Source organism: Nematocida ausubeli (genome assembly GCF_000738915.1).
Source record: "Nematocida ausubeli strain ERTm6 chromosome Unknown supercont2.4, whole genome shotgun sequence".
NCBI classification, from domain to species: domain Eukaryota; kingdom Fungi; phylum Microsporidia; genus Nematocida; species Nematocida ausubeli.
This window is the reverse complement of record NW_026515637.1, coordinates 173,082-190,905: the sequence shown is the minus strand read 5'-3', so window position 1 is coordinate 190,905 and position 17,824 is coordinate 173,082. Positions and strand designations below refer to the sequence as shown.

The following is a 17,824-nucleotide window of genomic DNA, read 5'->3' as shown; positions in this document are numbered from 1 at the left end:
TAAATTCAAATGCGTAGATGTAAGTTACTGCAGCAGATAGCTTATTAAGTAAGTTTAATCATTTATTCGTCAAATATGTTAAATATCTTTAGACTGTTTCCTTCTGCCACAAAAAGTCTCTTTCCTGATATCTTCATATCAGCCACAGGTGTTCTAAGATCTATCTTATGTGTTCCCATGTACGTTTCTTTGTCTCTAAGCATAATGCTATTCTTGCAGGAATATCCAAAGAAGACTGTCCCGCATTCAATTCTAGAAATAAATGTAACGTCTGATTGGTACTGCTTCTCCATAGATGACAGACTGCATATGTATATTGCACCCCCTAGCCCACCTGCATAGACCTTTCCATCTTCATATCCTGCTGCAGTGATTGGGGTCGGTAAATTAAATGTTGTTTTAGCCCAGTCTTCCCCTTTGTAGACCTCAATGGCCCCTTCCACAATAGCCAGCACCAAAACAACTTCATCCTCTATTACTCTAAAAATAGTTCTTCCAATTTCCCCACTTGTTTTGAACCGGGCTGTCTCCTTGTTGTCTGCTAGAATGACAATTTCATTTGAGGCCAGCCCAATTGCCAAATAATTCCTGCAGTTTCCAATTGTTCTAATGGGCTGGTCTGCTTCAAAAACAATCTCACCCTTCCCAATGTCAACGACTTTATTTGTCGTGGTCAGAACATAAACCCCTTCTTCTGTTGAGGTTACTGCCCTAATTGGCTTAAATGAGTTAAACTCCTTTATGAGTTCTGTCCCAGGCCCAAGTGAATACTCCTTTGTTTCCCCTGTGGTAGTACATAGAATGACTGTGTCCATGTGCAGGTCAGGATGCCTTCTTATGGAGATTGAGGTTATTGAGCTATCAACATCTATCTTTGCAGTCTCAGATAGGATCTTTGTCACTGCAATGAACTCAATTGTTATTGTCTCTTCTTTCTCACATTTTGGCATTTCTTCTATCTGTTCTCCATTGTAGAAGAATGCATAAGATTTGTTCTGCTGCAGGTACGTATTCAGAAACTGCTCCATTTGAGCATCTGTGAAGTCATCAGATATTTGCATTGGGGGAGTACTAAACTCCTTGTCTTTCATATTTGTAAAGACCACTATTACTTCACTCATTACAGGGGTAGACAAAATTCTTCATTTAAATTCGTCACAAAGATATCCAGAGATAAAGCACCAATCAAATTATTTTTTTATATGACCACAGAATATGAAGAATGCGTCCAGAAGAAAAAAACATCTCTTAGTGAAACTTCTACTGACACCATGATTATAGAAGTACTAAGCAGAGTGCCCTTTATCACACAAAGTGAAATAGCTGAGACACTAGAGCTAATAGGCTCTGAAAGACTAGAATCCATTGCAAAAGAAAATCCATTGCTTATGCACACTGTCTATGATATACTTCTACTTAGGGCAGGACAAAATGAGAGAGAAACCCGGGAGATAAATAGTACAATTTACACTGACTTTAATACGCCTTGTACGCCTTATAATAAGTGGAGTCAAGATATCTTGAAATTCACAACTCTTGACTTAAAATCAGCCCAGAAGATAAGTGCCTTATTAAAGAGAAAATATGCTGACCTGAAGCCATATGATATTACAGAGCTACTAAGGAAGTTAGAGTACATGTGCACTGGTACTTCTTTTTCACCACAGGAGAAGAGTCTTTCCCTGGCTCTTCTGAATATTGCAGTTAAAGTAGGCAGTCTACCACCTGCTGAAATTCTAAATATATGTAGTATTATGAAGTGCATGCAATACGAGTCAGCAGAAAGTACTCTTTTGGAGTACTTTGAAAGAACTGACTTAGTTATAAATGAAGATGCAGTCAGTAGGTTTGTCCAAATGAAAAAAGTGCAGAGTCACTGGATGGTCAGGGTGCTTCTGCAAGTGCATCCAGACCGGGTTATGAACATATTCTATAAGATTGAAGAGAGCTTGCATCACTTCATCAAAGAAAAAGATATTGAGAGAGTTGTTGCACACTTAACCCCTCTATATATGCATAGTCAGACTGAGGAGATTGAAGAGTCAATTTTCAGCAGATTTAAAGAAAGAGATATGCTTAAGAGCATGTGCAATGAGCATATATGGAGTTAGTCTATTGTGTACGAAAAATAAATAAATGTAATAGTTCAAGGCATATTATAGACTTAGTCCTACTATTATATTAATATATCCATCAGTATATTCTCTACTTATTTGTTCTTTATATTTCCATGTGATATATTGACTTCATTACCCTTCAGAGTATTTCTATTCCAAGCCATAAATGTACATTGATGATAACCATTGTATTCAGAGTATTTTGACTATGAGATAGTATATTGCCAGGATATTTACTTGTTTATGTTCTAGTTAGTCTGGATTAGACTCTTATCCATTTATTCATTCATTCACTAAAGAATGAATAATCAATTATCTTCATAAAATATCATGAAAGACTCACTTGGTGACTACTACAGGCCCATTCCCCAGATATAATATTATTTGAAGTAGACCTATAAATAGACAGTAATAATTCGGGTTATATCCAGTCTAGTCTGACTAAGTCTATTATTTCAACAAGTAAATTAGTTTAGTCCTTTATCTAATATTTTTTGACACTTTTTTATTTGTGTCCAGATATCATTTATATTTAAATTTTAAGTTTGACACTTATTTTTTATCCAAAATAAACCTTCATTATATTTTAATTATCCAGCACAAGGTAGAAGTGCAATCTTATAGAAAATCATAAATACGATTCATATTGCATTTAAATCAAAATATATCTATTGAATTATTCTTGCTTCAGTAATAATTAAATTCTTGTCTTTGGGAATTTTCAGAGAATTTCTTGTATAATATGCAGGGGTAAAAAATAAATAACAGAAGAGGGACAGACTGCATCTAATAAATAGATATAATTAGGTATATACTAGTATTAAATCAATCTATAAGAAATAACTTTGTTTACAAAATAAATACCAGTCTTTGATTCTTGTATATTTTCTATATTAAATTAAAGTTTTTTTATAAGCCAATGAGAACCTTTGTTATTTTAGCTCTAATATTATATGGGGTAAGAATGGGAAACTTATGCAGCTGCATACAAGAGGATTTAAACGAGAATGACTGGCCTGTACTATTAGCACAAGAGTTCAAAGATCATTTAGATGAATGCATGGATGATGAGAAGTCATCATTAGTGCAGTCACGGTTCTTAGTACGGCCATTTTCTGCCTGTGCAATGGATGCAATGGAGGCAGAAGAAGAAGTTCAGCTGGAAGTATTATGTGCTGATTTAGGTGGGACAAGCCTAAAATTAGATATATACACAGTAGCCAGCGAGACAGGACACACTGAAAAAGTCACTAAACAGACTGTTAAGTACGATATACCAAAGACCAAGGAGGAAATAGCTGATAGAACCATATATGAATTTATGTCTGAGAAGATAATAGAATTCATTAATGACTACCAGAAGGCACAAAGAACTGGAGGTGCCCCTATGAGGGGTGCACTAACATTCTCGTACCCCCTGGAGAAATGCGGGGATGGTTTTAAAGTCACCAAATTCACCAAGCAATTCAACTGGGTGAAGGCTGTCACAGATAACAGCCCAGAAATGCCCTTAGATGAGCTTAATAAGCTCACTAACAGGTATGTCAGATTTAGCACAATTGCAAATGATACAACAGCACTGGGTATCTGGGCCTGTCAAACCCATGAAGATGCAATTGGTGGATTTGTCTTAGGAACAGGCATGAATTGCTCATACCTGGATAATATTCGGAAGAGTGAAAATATGAATGGGAAAAAGGTCAAAGCCATTTACAACACGGAATGTGGTGGATTTAAGTTCTCACAAGTGAAAAGCATAATGAATGATGCAGATATAAAGATTAATGAAAGTAATCCTTTAGAGGTAGATTCTTATATGCTGGAGAAGATGGTGGGTGGTTTATACTTTGAGCAGTATATAAATATTCAATTCATGGAGGAACTTACTAGAGTAGCAGGTGATGATCATGCAAATTCAGTTAGAGATGCTGGGTTCTGGTTAAAGAATGGTAAATTACAGCCTAATGATCTGATTGAACAAATAGCTGACGTATTTGATTATATTGGTCTAGGGTACCATTTCCAGAAGAAAATGTATCGGTTTATTACTGATGCTATCTCTAAGGCAAAGGACCGTAAATATAAAATATGCGCAGGTCTTTTAGCTGGTGTCATATACAAGAGTATGGAAAGTAATCCCAGAAAGAGCACAAATTATATCTTTGGTTTGACTGGGTCTGGGTGTAAAACAGAAGAATTTAATTCGAATGTCACCAGGTACATCACTGAAATTCTGAAGGCTCTTTGCAAATCCAGCACCACTGAGGTTTCTGTTGAATTTAAATTCTCAGAAGAGGCTTCTCTACAGGGTGCTGCCAGTTCTTACGTATACAAGATATATAATTAAGTAAAATATAATACAGTTATATAAAGATATTCTATAATAGAATAGAACGGTAAAACCCTCTTTAGTAGGCACATAAATAAAGATCTAAGATGGATTGCAACTTCATACTTTAAATTAACCTGTCTAAAATGCACTTAACCTGTCTAAAATACAGTTTGAACCACTCTTGGTTATTCATAGTATACCATTATAACTGGGGTTAAAATCTCATTTTAATTATTCTGAAGCCACAAGAGTCCATTAATGATAATTTCACTTTCCAAAGGATTCCTCGTATATCAGAGACTGACTATAACATAGGAAGATAGTAAGAACAATACAATTCAAGAAAACGCAGAACATGTCAACAGGAAGAAGTACAATTATCAAATATACAAAAGGTCACAGTTGCCAACTGCAGGATTACAACAATAAAACTCACTTGACAACTACCCCTATTAGAGTCTAAAATACTACTATCTCTAGACTAGCTCATTGCCCCCCCCTTTGGGCACGTCAATATAACCAGTATGCCTAGTACAGCAATAGAAATATGAATAATTCACTGAATTACCTGAAAATAACCGTATTACAGGCCCCTGTGCAATAAACAAAATATAAAAGACTGCAATGCATTCAAAGACAGAAGCAAAGCAGCAGGAAAATAAACACTAGAACAGTTATTTTTATCATAATATGAGAAGATACGCAGCCATCTAGAATTAATAATATTCAGGCTACTGTACCAGAAGAAAGACAAGTACACTGTATAACCCGAACCCCGTATAACCCGAATATAACCCGAATCATTCACTTCTCTTTAATACTTCTGCATTTGCTGCTGCACTTTCACACTGAGAAGCATAGGATTTATTAAACCTCACTGCCTGCCAGGCGTCTCTTTGTGCTGGCTGTGCAGTGTTCTCCTTTGTGCTTAGTGCTCTCCTATATACAGCTACTCTGAAGGCCTGCAGTTTGGACAAAGCCAGTTACCCCTGGGTGCACTAAATAGTCCCATGCACTCCATGTGAAACCAAGGAATTTCTATGTGGAATGCATCACAGGCAATCATGTCTCCATATGCAGGTCCATTGCATATGCAATATTTTCCATTCATTTGCGGTCCATCTGCATCCTCTGGGTTTCTCAGTCTTTTCGGATTATTTTTGTTCGTCTTGAAAATTCTTGGGTTCTGTGTCTGAATTCCAAATTTTGGCTCATAGGAAGACTCTAGCAGAAGAAGCTGCTGGTCAACCAGTGAGAGCAAAGAATTAATTTCAGACAAGAAATTTTTTGACAAAGAAGTTCTGTCATCCAGAAGCTTCTTATATGACTCGTATACAGTAAGTATCTTTTCTTCTGTTTCTTCACTCTCTATGTGCTTTGTAAACTCAATTCCAGAAGAAAGAAACTCCTTCCTTTCTTTCTGTGCATTTGTATATGACTCTTTAAGCTGCTCTACGTACTTGTTATAATTCGCCATTAAGTTATCTGTCTCTTCTGTCACTCTTTCTAATGTCTCTTGCGGTAATCTATTATTATCCATATTTAAATTGACTAATTTTTTTATACTCCATGGAAGAATATATAGGAGCATGCCTTATAATAAAAACGAACAAGACAACGCACATAGGAAGACTGCACCAAATATCACCTGAAATGAACAAAATGGTAGTAGAAGTATCTGGGAACCTCAAGGAAATAGAACTTTCTGAGATTGATGAAGTAGAAATACTTGCTGATGATGATAGCGAGATAATACAAAGAGAACAAGAGAAGGAAAAGACAAAACCAAAGGAAGAAACAAAGAAATTAGTGCCTGTCACGCACGTATCAACAGAAATATATAGTAGAATAATAGAGCTGTCAGATACTCTATTTGGTCCATCAAGAGGCGAGATTGTATACTCAGGTGCAAGAGGGGTACTGCACCTATTTGTGAATATTTTCAAATTCATGGATAAAAAGTTCGTTATATACACAGGGTCTGGTATATTCTCTGAGATTGCAGTTGTTTTAGGAAGAATATCACTACTGTACGGGACAGAAGTAACAATTATTCCATCCTCAAAGACGCAAAGAATTGCAAAGGAACTGTTCTATTATGAAGCTAATAATGGGATGGTCTCTAATAAGCGAAGAGATCAGCCAATTGTCATAATTGCAGATACAGACGTAAAAGAGGAAATGGTCAAGGGTGCAGAGAGGGTGATCTTCTTGGGAGACTATAAAAATATTGAGATCCCAAATAAAGAAGTGATATTCTTTGGGGTTCCAGTGCGAGATCCTTTAGAGTTCACTGGGAATTCAATTCTGTGCGATGTAGGGCTCTCACCAAAAGTGCTCTCTAAATATAACATTCGAAAATATGCCCCAAAATTACTCCAAAAGATTGGTAAACAGTGAAATGAAGACCAGACACAGTGGTTTACTGCTTTGCTTGAAATGTGTGGTTATGGCCTAGATGTATTTAATAAAAGTTTTGTAGTAAATCGTTCGTGCGAAATATTTTTTTAATTGGATGAAGACTCTACTTAGCACAGCAGAGGCAGTCAAAAGAGGAACCTTACTGCAAAGGGAGAAGGAAACAGAAAACAACTGGAATAAGATAGATTTAGTACTGGAGAGAATATGTGAAGCAAAGACACCAGAAGATGCCAGAATTCTTGCAGAGTTGATGCCTTTGATATGCATTGGTATCCAAAGTAACAGAAGCAAACTGAGTGGGTCAGGATGCAAAGCACTAAGCAATCTGTTTGAGATACTTGGAAATGAACTAAAAGACAGTCTACCTCAGATACTTCCATCACTCCTTGGGGCACTCTCAAGAACAAATAAAGTCATTTTCATGAGAGCCATAAGCACAGCAGCTACTATTGCAAAGCAGTCATCACTGCAGACCATTGCAAAGCACCTTCGTATAAGAATAAATACGCACAGTAAGACAGTCAGGCAGGGTCTCCTGGAGATGGCAATCCATGGGGTTGAGAGAGAAAGAATTAAAGAACTAGTCGAGATAATGGAGCTTCTTGTTGAAGACGTAAACCCAGAGATACGTGCCCGTGCCAAGGAAGGACTCAGCAGAATATCAGAGATGGACAGAAAGACAATTGTAGACCTAACGAATAAAGCACCAGAGAAGACACTGCCACAGAGAAATGGCACACTGTCAGAGATGGAGACCACCATGCCTGCAAGCATTCTCTCTACTGTAGAAGGATCACCAAAGCCAAGTGTGGTTGTTCTTAAGTCATCTGGTGCTAATGTGGTTGTACGAGGACCAATTAGGTCATTTGCTAGTACAATATTTGCACCTGAAAATATTAAAAAACCGTTACAGCCAGGATATTCTCTTGAGAGGATAGGGCAGAGACTGGAGATGCACAAGAAGGAGGTGGAAGAAGGTCTGAAGAAAGAGTGGACCCCAAAGAAAACACCAATCATCAAGAAGAGGCAGGGCCTGTCAATTGGTACACCCGTCTGCATCAAGAAACAATCTCAAGAGGCCATTAGCTACCCAGACGAGGAGAATGCTGATCTGTTAAACATATCAGAGGAGATAGGAAATTTGTCTATCACTAAAACAGAAGATACAGACCACATTGTAGAGAATAAAGGCATGCATGACAACATATTTAGCAGCAGAGAAATCAAAGGAACAAAAGAGTTCATAGAATCCTGCGGAATTGCAAATGACTCCATGACTGATGGAGACTACTCTATCTTGGCACCTGATGTATTCGTGAAGAGATCTACCACAAAGAAGATCTAACCAGAAATATCCCGAATAGATGCCATACACAGAGAGGCCTGGCCGGAATTTCCTGTAGGAAGACCAGATGGTTTAGGGTATGAAGACTAATTAAAGCCTTATTATAATTGGAAGTGCATCATACAATGCATAAATCATGGGAAGTGCATCATACGTGGAATAAATCATGGGAAGTGCATCATACGTGGAATAAAACACTCTTATTCCCTTCACTCTTCTGTGCATATGACAGTTAAATTTCATTTTTCTGTGCAATTTCACTTTCACTCTTCTGTGCCTGCCGGAATAGAATATGTGCTTTGACTGTCTCTTAGTATTAAATAATTCTTGTCTTCTGCTATTACTGCAGTAAGATAAAACTAGCACTAGGATGACCTATTCTAAGTGCAGCAGCAAGAAAGAATTTAATGAAATAAATACTCCCATACTTGAGCAAATATCTTACCAAAGACCTGGGATAACTGTTATTCCCACATAAATAAGTCTTTACTCTCTATCTGCTTGTACGCCTCAATTGCTGCAGGCTACAGAAATAATATTAAGAATTTTATCTAGTATATCTAAGATATAATAGGCTTCAGAGAAAATAAAATGAATTAATTAAGCTGAACACTTTATTCCTACTACATTAATGAATTACTTCTGCAAGAGACCATCATATGACTAATCCTCTGGGAAACTGAATTATTTAGTAGACTAAAAATCACAGAAGCCAAAGAGAAACCAAAGAGAATTCTTTAGAAGTCTGGAGTACAGCCATACGAATTAACTTTGAACTATTTCTCAGAAGATTTAGTAGGGTCCTTTGCAGAGCGCATTTCAGTTCTAGACATTTTAAAAATACTGCGAAATGGAGTTCCATCTAGCATGCCCTTTTTCTGTTTTGTTACCCGTATGTGCACTGCATCCATTTCCTGCGGAGTGAGTGTATTTGCCATCTCTTGCTCTGCACCAACCCTAAGGTATTTATATATCATTTCGTATAAATTACTATATTGCGCATTCTTGCCTGTTTTGCTCATGTCTTCAATCACATCCTCTGCTGTTGCATGGAGTACCTCTGTCTTCTCACTTTGCACTGGATCTTCTTTTTGAATATTTTCTGCTTGAATTACTGCAGGACTGTCACTTACCATTGTATTGGCATCTTTCTGTTCCTGTGCCATCTTATGCAGCTGCTCAGTTAAATATGCTATTTTCTGGTTTAAGTCATTGATTATCTCATCTTTTGATTTAACAATCGGTCTTTCTGATGTTTTGATTCTTTTCAAACGCTCTGCAAATTTAATTGTTAGTTGATCTGAGAGATCTATCACTGTGCACATGCATATTATTGTCCCATAGCTTAGTGTATTCTGCAGTATTCTGGTTAATTTTGACTCTCTGTAGGAAACATGTATGGTTTCAGTGTGCAGCTGGTCTATTACCTTGCCCAGAGTGAGAAGACTCTTGTTTATCATAAGACCCTCCTTCCTTCGCTCCAGATCCTCTGCAATCTTCTCGTTTCCTGCTAGGTCTACTAGATTTAGAGCCAGATTTATTGCATTAACCTCAATTACTGTGTGACTTCTGCTGCTTGCTGCATTGTGCTCTGTCTCTGATGTCTTTCTTTTCTTGATGATTGTCTTCAGCAGCACAGAGACATCTGCTTCTGTTTTAATTGTTACTTGTGTCTTACTTATAATGCGTGTTGCATTTGCTTCCTGCACTATTCTTATTGGCTCGCCTGTGAATAGATCAGTTGCCACCTCGTTGTATATCTCAATGCACTTGACTGACAGAATACCATGCGTGCTTAGAGTCTCCATTAGAATTAGTTCTGCAATTCCAGGCATATTTTCATCCCCAAACATCGTGTATGTTTTCCCACTGCCTGTTCTTCCGTATGTGAATATAGTAGAGAACGATATTCTGCTGGTGTGCACCTTAATGAACTTATCGTATATCTCCTTGTTGGTGTGGTGGGAGAATACTTCGTCTGCATGCGGGCACTGTGCATCTACAGTGCTGGGTGGTTTTACTCGGATTCCTACTACGACTCTGTGATTTCTTTCCATGCCCATACTCTCAGAAAGGCTTTTAATCTGGGGCGGTATGTGATTTGTGGATTATGAAACAATTTCTGTCCTAACAGGCGTTATTTTTAAGGCATATCTGCTAGTGGCTTAAGATTGGCTAGCAGCCTGGTAAATATAAGCCAATTCCAAGAGAATCTTCTGGTTTAAACTTTTCTTCTTGTTTATCTCTACGAATTACATGGTATTTTAAAGCAAAATGAAACCCTTCATTTTTTCAGAGAAATTCTTAGTACAGATATACTTCTATTATACATAAATAGATAGAATACTTTAATAGATTCATTTGCAATAATATTGATGGAAATAGAGCAAGTGGTAGTCTATATTATATAAATGCCTCTTGTTACAATTTGTATATGTACATAAAGATTCCTCTATTACAGGACTACTTTTATCTAGTCTAGAGACCATTTCCATGGTGAAACTTACTATTTGCCCTGTAATAACCACCATATGACATAGTATATTCATACATATACTCATACGTATATCCATATATAAGACAGTCCTTCAATATTTCCATCTTTTTTCATACAAGACAGCAGAGTGCAAAACAAAAGAATGAAAGCTGTCTATGAAATAAATTACAGTCGAATTCTAGATATCTCTAAAGATTCCTTAATAAAGGCAAACAAGATAGAAATATATCTAGAATATGAGGTCTTAGTATATCCATATCTTGTTTGTCAAAGTGCTTCTATTTACTGTAAATTCTCTTCATATTAGGCCTTTATAGTATGTTCAAATTCTATCATAAGAAGATGAAATACTTACTTTTATGCATAATACACCAGGGATGCACTGCAGTCTCTTCACAAATTTAGACTTAAACACCAAAAATATCCATTATTGAATAGATTTAAGGCATATTATTAGTGTTCAATTGAAAGAGAATCCAGCTATAATAATCTCAATGAGTAGACTTCTAAGTGGAAATCAAAAGAATGAATATCAGAAGAATTCTTTCTGGAAGTGTGCTTTTCTGGCACAGAATGTGCTTGTATAAAAATAGCAAGATTCCATATAAATGCGAATATTACAAGAAGAACCTTCTAACAGATATAAATATACTAATATACTCTAGACTAAACTACTATTCACACTACAAAGCATGAAGTATCTGGCAATGTCTCTCTTCATGAACACTTATTTATATAAACTGTGCATTTTTGTACATCCATTCATTCTGAGCACTTATGTGCACTTGTCTTTGTATATTTCTTTGTGATTTTTTCAACTGCTTTGTCACTTGTTTGACTGGACTGGCATAGTCTAATTCCTTCAGGCACTGTGGTGTGCTTAAATAGAATCAGAATATTAATTATTTTTATTTCTATACTTTATGGCTGCACAACACTTTCGGATGATAAAGGAGTCAGAAAATACTGAGATAGAGGAGGAATCAGTGGTATACACTCACTCTTATGTGGTAAAGGAGAATGGTGGTAGATTGATAGATAGTGCAGAGAGCTGCAAAACACTATTTCAGGCACTTCATGATATCGCACATAGCCATGGAGACTTAAACTTTCTTGGGAGAATAAACGAAAAGGAAAAGATTGAATACATAACATACAAAGAGACACACATGTATGCAGAGGAAGTGGCACAGTTCATTCTGGCTCACTCGGAGATGCCAAAAGAAAAAAAACCAATCATTGGGATATGCTCAGAGAACAGGCCAGAGTGGATTATAACAGAGCAAGCAACCTACTTCTACAGTGGAATAAATTGCCCAATATATGCATCCTTTGGGTGGAGTGCAATCAAGCATATATTAAATGAGACGCAGATGGGGATTTTGTTCATTTCAGAAAAAAATGCAGAAAAGATAGCCACCAGCCTGCACAGTGAAAATAAAGCAGAGCTTAGTCTACCAAAGATTTTTGTGCTCATGGACTCTGAGATATCTGATGCCACAGTGCAAACACTCAGCACATTTGGTGTGGATCTGTATTACTTCTGGGACATTGTGGATCGATGCAAAAAAGTAAGTTCTTCCAGTGAAAAGGTCGCTGAGACAGCAGAGACAGGAGAGAGACCCTCTGGGAAATTCAAGAAATTCACTCGAAATGCAGAGAAGTATGAGGAAATGAAAAAGCTTTTTTGCTCCCCAAAGCCAGAGACAATTGCAACAATCTGCTACACAAGTGGGACAACAGGGGCACCAAAAGGAGCAATGCTTATGCATAAGAATTTCATCAGTGTGATAGGAGCATTCATTCTCCTGTCAAAAAGAGGAATTTTCTTTGATATTAAGGCAAAAAGGAGATATCTCTCTTTCCTTCCACTAGCACATGTGTTCGAAAGAATTGTAGAGTCTGCACTTCTGCTTAGCAAATGCGAAATAATCTACTATAGAGGGAATCCTAAGCAGCTGCAGAAGGATTTTAGCATCTCAAAGCCACACTACTTTGTTGGAGTTCCAAGGGTATTCAACTCAGTAAAGGCAGCAATTGAGATGAAGGCCAAGGAGAAGGGAGTAATTGCAAACTTTATCTTTAAATATGCACTCCTGGTGTGCATGCTGTGCAAGAACAGGGTTATTCGGGGAGTATTTGGGAAAACCATCTTTAAGACAATCCGAGAGACCTTTGGAGGAAGTATCCTGTGCATGCTTTCAGGATCAGCACCTTTGTTACCAGAGACTGCACTTTTCTTTGAAGCCATCTTTAACTGTCCTATGTTTGAAGGCTATGGACAAACAGAGACTGCAGCAGGAAATATCACAACGGACATTTTTACTGTGGAAAAGGGTGTTATTGGAGTACCTTTCCCTTGCAACAGAGTCAAGCTAGTGTCTCGCCCAGAAGCCAATGCATTTGCAGAGAAGAACCAAGGGGAAATACTTATGCAGGGTCATTCCGTCTTCTATGGATACTACAACCAGAAAAAGCTGACTCGAGACTGCTTCTACTACCCGCATGGAAGCAGAGTTGATGGACCAGAGAGTGCAATATACAACACAGATGGAAATAAGTGGATTAGGACAGGTGATATAGGTGAAATCACAAAAGAAGGAAATCTGAAGATCATTGGAAGAAGCAAAGAAATCTTTAAGTTATCGCAAGGGGAATACATCATACCAGAGAAGATTGAAAACCTTATACTAGCTGCAAAGATAAAAGGTCTTGAGGATATTACAATTGTAGGAGACAGCTCGTGTGACTATGTGATTGGAATATGTGTGATAAGCAGTGCCTCTAAGGAGATGGAGAAGAGTGTTTCTCTGTCAATTGCAAAGGAGGGAGAGAGACTTGTACATGCGGAGGAACTAATCAAAATAGAACTTCCAAAAAAGTTTATCTTTACTGACTCTCTGTTTACAATTGAAAATGGCCTTCTGACGCCCTCAGGCAAGAAGATAAGAAAGAAGATTGTATCACTGTATAACAAACAAATTCAGAAGCTATACAATACGGCCTAGACTGCATACTATGCACCTGAAGGTGTGCACCTGTGTAGTTCCGTCTGGATTTATTGAAGCTACTAATAAATTTCATGCAGTATACACCATTCACTTCATTCGGGTTATATCGGGCTATTTATATTTATATTTTCAGTCTCTGCGTAGTACTTCATATCCATGCCATGAACCTACATTAAATATTCTAGTGGCTTGTCCTTGGGTGGGTGTATTTATGATTATGACTGAATCTCATATGCTTCTGCCATTGAATAATCTCAAATCTATAAGAAAAAGTACAGTGCATGATTGAATATTACAGTTTAGCAGAGTAACAAGCAATTATATCCAAGGTATTCGGGTTATATCATATTTAAAAAGAAGACTGCTACTGTGAATGAGAAAAAACTCTGACTTCTGCCAGAAATTCAGAAATTGCTTTAAATAAGTATAGGTGTGAAATTCTAGTTTATTAAGTGCAGCTCAGCTACTGCAGAATATTTGCAGAGTATGCAAATATAGGCACGGCCAGAAGAAGAAACATACACAGTTCATTGTAGTGCCCAAAAAGACCTCTCTTTTCAAACTCGGATGGAGAGATATTGTATATGAACGTACGGGGTTTGATGCTTTTCGTTTTCAAGAAACGAATTGCAAGAATGTTTAAAGTGCTTAGTATTCTTCTTTTTACTATAGAGTGTATCTGTTTTGTTCCTTCCCTTGAAAGGCACTTTTCGTCTCTGGTGCTCTCTCCTTTTGCATAGATTTCCTTTCGGACAGCCTCTGCTATTCTTCTTGTGAGAATAGACAAAACAGACTGCAGAATGGACACCCGTAGAGCATGGTATTTTCTGAAGTATCCGGATAGGGCACCACTTTCAGTGAATATTCCATCTGAAATAGCCCTAGCCAGATAAAACTTGTTGTCAAATGACTTTCTGTTTCTCAGATTGAATATTTCCGGAGACTCTTGCAAAAGCACATCCAATCTATGGATCTTTTTTGCTGGCATCTTGACCATATGACCACTCATACTCTCTTTACTTGTATTGTTTTTGTAGTATTTCTGTATTAGTGCTCTGTGGTATATTTTGTTTTCACTAAGAAGGATTGTAGGAATGTCTTTTTTTTCTACTTCCTTCTGTCTATGCAAATAACTCTGGGCGAAATCATGGATTAGAAGATATATGACCCGGATAATATTTATGTAGAAAAAGGAGTCAGTGATTGAATTGACTGCCTTAAGAATTGACTCCTTTCTTATGGGAGAAATTCTTAAGAATATATCACGCAGTCTCTCTTTGTTGTAGCACCCTGTCTTTTTATAGTCTCTGTTTGCTTTTTTAATTAGAAGCACAGTGTCATTTTCAACGTATTTTGAGAACTGCACCAGGATATACTTTATATACTTCTCTACGGCTTTGGCCATATCTGAATCTACTCTATTGGGAGAGCACATCTCAATATTTATCTTCTGCCGGTCCATGCACAGAAAGGGCATTACAGAAATGTAGCTGACTCTTTCTGTTTCAATCATATTTATAGTGAGCTCCCTTAGAATAGCATACTTTGATGGCCTTCTATGCCTTTTAAACCCGCAAAAGCATGTAAAGTGTGTGAGTATTTCAAGGCTTTCCAAGAACTGTGATTTCCTACGTGGCTGCTTCTCTGGCACTACCTTCTCTTTCGTCTTATTTGGCGACTTGTCCTTGATAAGTATAGATATGTTTCTTATTCTTTTTTCAAGATCCTCTATCTCTTTGGTCCACTCAGGATCATTCTTTGCAGCCTTTTCTGAGTTTTTCAACTGTTTTAAAACTGTCTTTTCCCTTTTCATGCAGGCTAAGAAGTCACTCTTGTCTTTCTTTGCATACTCCATTAGCTCTTTCACAAAGTTGCAGATTTGGCTTCTAAAGACATGCACTTTGAACGCCTCATCGCTTAGTATCTGATGCAGAAATTGAATGCTTACAACATTACTGCATATATAGTTAAACACCAGAAGCTTTCCAAACTTTATTGCCTCCAGTGAGTCTGGCTGCATTCCTGCCTGAACGGCCACTAGCTTTCCCAAATCGAATATTTTATTTCTATGCTCCATAAAAAACCTCTGAATACAAAGGCTTTCTTTTGGAAACTTGTCTGCTTGTTCTACAATCTCTAAGAGCTCCTTCACTGTCTTTTTAATAAGGCCGGTGCTAATATGTTTCTCTTCCATAGTACTCCTTATTATTCTCTCAAACTCAATTTATTCAAATATTCTCGGGGTATTACTCCTTAATTGCCTCCATAAAATCAGAGTGCATTTTATTATATGACACATCCGCAAAGTATACATCTCCTGATTCCTTCATGCTAATCATAAATTCAGAGTCCTTGATATGAAGACACCCATCAATCACACCGTTCAAAGGGACTATTCCACAAGGACTTTTCACAGTTATTGTGCAATCTGAAGACACAACAAATGATGGGGCCTTTTTATCAGCAGGGCACACAAATGTAATAACAACTCCTTCAACAGCCCCATGCAGAATTGGCCCATTGGCAGATGCGTTGTAGCCACTAGACCCAGTGGGTGTGCTAATAATTACACCATCACATCTAACAGCCTGATGTGTTAACTGTGAGTCAATTGAGATGGAAAGGGCTCCAAGCAGCCCCTTTTCTCTCTGATATATGTATATTTCATTGAGTGCATATACGCTTTGGTTAAGAAGCAGCCTGCGTCTTTTTATGGTGCAGTCCCTGTATAGCCTATCTATTTCCTCAAAATCATCCATACACATGGCAGTTATTAAATTCTGAAGAGTATTTTCTCCTTCTTTCGTCATCTTCTCCTTAATATTGCAGAGCCGCCCCCTGGTCCCATGATCAAAGGAGAATATCATAGGGGTATAATCTCTGTCCTTACTGACTACTGGGTTTCTTTGGATTTCTCCCTTCACCATTGGCACCCTTCTATCCATGCAGATATATTCTGCAGTCTCAAAATAATTCTTTATTGCTGTGCAAATAGAAAGCGTCTTAAGGACGGTTCCATCCCCTAGGAATAGAATAATTGCTTTGTAATCTGTGTTTCTGTACAAAACCTGCTCTGCATACATTTCTGGCACATCAGATACGTCCACACTGCATATCTCCTCTATTTTAGTCTTTAGACTTTTTTCGTATTCTTGAAGCTCCTTTCTGTTCTTTACGACAATAAGACATCGCATTTATCCTTAGTAGTACTCAGAGAAATAAATTTTTATGTCTTTAAAGATTCTTCAGTTAGAGCTGCTTAGACTATCCCCAGAGAACACTCTCCAGCAGAACTACTGCACAAAAGGCAAGACAAAGGATGTTCTGTGGAAAGACATCCAGGTGCTTTCAAATGGAAGGAAATACAGCGCAGCATACGCCTGTGCTTCTGCGCTTAAAACCATTGCAGAAAAGGAAAACAAGCAAGAACTGCTTAGAAGATGTCTTTTAGTGCTTGCTAGGCTTTCAGTTCTTCTATCTTATGCCACTGCAGAGTCTTTTTATAAAGCACTAATTAAAGAAGTGTACACTGATGTATTTGTATACAAAGGAATATACAGCTACTCTCTTGATGTCTTTAAGCAATGCGAGAACAATGTATCTGCCTTTCATTTTGTGTTCAAGGAATATCTAGCAAACATTAGAAAGTCAAAGAACAAAGATAGAGAGGAGATTCTATTCTATACTCTTATTCAACTGCACCTTGCAGGAGAGAACCCATGGGCATCGCACGAGATAGACCTTGATCTTTCATCGCTTCCAGTGCACATACGGGATAGATATATAGAATATACTTCAGATGAGCCACTTTTCCCGTCTTTTGTGCAGGAAAGAGATCTTCTAGAGTGCCACTCTGCGAACCTGCATAACTCAAAGCAATTTAGAAATGCGCTCTCTGTGTATAGAAAAACCCCTAACTGTAATGAATAAATATAAAATACTTTGTAGGTAGTTTTAGTGCCAGAGTATACACACTAGCAGAGTGCCTATAGTTAATATCCTTTGCTTTTGGACTAAATATGATTTTTATCCTCTTGAGCCTTAATAGAAGCATAAAAATAAAGCATAGCACAGAATGAGTTTCTGTCTGGATTGTGGATT

General features: G+C 37.4%; 11 protein-coding genes across 11 annotated transcripts; 6 read left to right on the top strand and 5 right to left on the bottom strand.

Annotated features, from left to right (window-relative positions):
- Positions 1-62: 62 nt before the first annotated feature.
- On the bottom strand, positions 63-1,121 carry NESG_01656 (uncharacterized protein; the record flags this gene model as incomplete). The annotated part of the gene is made up of 1 exon (XM_053049282.1): positions 63-1,121. The coding sequence occupies one exon, from the start codon at positions 1,119-1,121 to the stop codon at positions 63-65; it is 1,059 nt and encodes a 352-aa protein (XP_052904232.1).
- An 81-nt stretch (positions 1,122-1,202) lies between these two features.
- NESG_01655 (uncharacterized protein) lies at positions 1,203-2,111 on the top strand (the record flags this gene model as incomplete). Its single annotated transcript, XM_053049281.1, has 1 exon — positions 1,203-2,111. One exon carries the CDS (start codon positions 1,203-1,205, stop codon positions 2,109-2,111), a length of 909 nt encoding a protein of 302 aa, XP_052904231.1.
- Positions 2,112-3,036: 925 nt separating this feature from the next.
- On the top strand, positions 3,037-4,464 carry NESG_01654 (uncharacterized protein; the record flags this gene model as incomplete). The annotated part of the gene is made up of 1 exon (XM_053049280.1): positions 3,037-4,464. The coding sequence occupies one exon, from the start codon at positions 3,037-3,039 to the stop codon at positions 4,462-4,464; it is 1,428 nt and encodes a 475-aa protein (XP_052904230.1).
- Positions 4,465-5,398: 934 nt separating this feature from the next.
- Positions 5,399-5,989, bottom strand: NESG_01653 (uncharacterized protein; the record flags this gene model as incomplete). Its single annotated transcript, XM_053049279.1, has 1 exon — positions 5,399-5,989. One exon carries the CDS (start codon positions 5,987-5,989, stop codon positions 5,399-5,401), a length of 591 nt encoding a protein of 196 aa, XP_052904229.1.
- Positions 5,990-6,018: 29 nt separating this feature from the next.
- On the top strand, positions 6,019-6,849 carry NESG_01652 (uncharacterized protein; the record flags this gene model as incomplete). The annotated part of the gene is made up of 1 exon (XM_053049278.1): positions 6,019-6,849. The coding sequence occupies one exon, from the start codon at positions 6,019-6,021 to the stop codon at positions 6,847-6,849; it is 831 nt and encodes a 276-aa protein (XP_052904228.1).
- A 115-nt stretch (positions 6,850-6,964) lies between these two features.
- NESG_01651 (uncharacterized protein) lies at positions 6,965-8,215 on the top strand (the record flags this gene model as incomplete). The annotated part of the gene is made up of 1 exon (XM_053049277.1): positions 6,965-8,215. One exon carries the CDS (start codon positions 6,965-6,967, stop codon positions 8,213-8,215), a length of 1,251 nt encoding a protein of 416 aa, XP_052904227.1.
- A 776-nt stretch (positions 8,216-8,991) lies between these two features.
- Positions 8,992-10,272, bottom strand: NESG_01650 (uncharacterized protein; the record flags this gene model as incomplete). The annotated part of the gene is made up of 1 exon (XM_053049276.1): positions 8,992-10,272. The coding sequence occupies one exon, from the start codon at positions 10,270-10,272 to the stop codon at positions 8,992-8,994; it is 1,281 nt and encodes a 426-aa protein (XP_052904226.1).
- A 1,363-nt stretch (positions 10,273-11,635) lies between these two features.
- Positions 11,636-13,720, top strand: NESG_01649 (uncharacterized protein; the record flags this gene model as incomplete). Its single annotated transcript, XM_053049275.1, has 1 exon — positions 11,636-13,720. The coding sequence occupies one exon, from the start codon at positions 11,636-11,638 to the stop codon at positions 13,718-13,720; it is 2,085 nt and encodes a 694-aa protein (XP_052904225.1).
- Positions 13,721-14,186: 466 nt separating this feature from the next.
- NESG_01648 (uncharacterized protein) lies at positions 14,187-15,917 on the bottom strand (the record flags this gene model as incomplete). Its single annotated transcript, XM_053049274.1, has 1 exon — positions 14,187-15,917. One exon carries the CDS (start codon positions 15,915-15,917, stop codon positions 14,187-14,189), a length of 1,731 nt encoding a protein of 576 aa, XP_052904224.1.
- A 52-nt stretch (positions 15,918-15,969) lies between these two features.
- NESG_01647 (uncharacterized protein) lies at positions 15,970-16,917 on the bottom strand (the record flags this gene model as incomplete). Its single annotated transcript, XM_053049273.1, has 1 exon — positions 15,970-16,917. One exon carries the CDS (start codon positions 16,915-16,917, stop codon positions 15,970-15,972), a length of 948 nt encoding a protein of 315 aa, XP_052904223.1.
- A 34-nt stretch (positions 16,918-16,951) lies between these two features.
- On the top strand, positions 16,952-17,653 carry NESG_01646 (uncharacterized protein; the record flags this gene model as incomplete). The annotated part of the gene is made up of 1 exon (XM_053049272.1): positions 16,952-17,653. One exon carries the CDS (start codon positions 16,952-16,954, stop codon positions 17,651-17,653), a length of 702 nt encoding a protein of 233 aa, XP_052904222.1.
- Between the last annotated feature and the right edge of the window lie 171 nt (positions 17,654-17,824).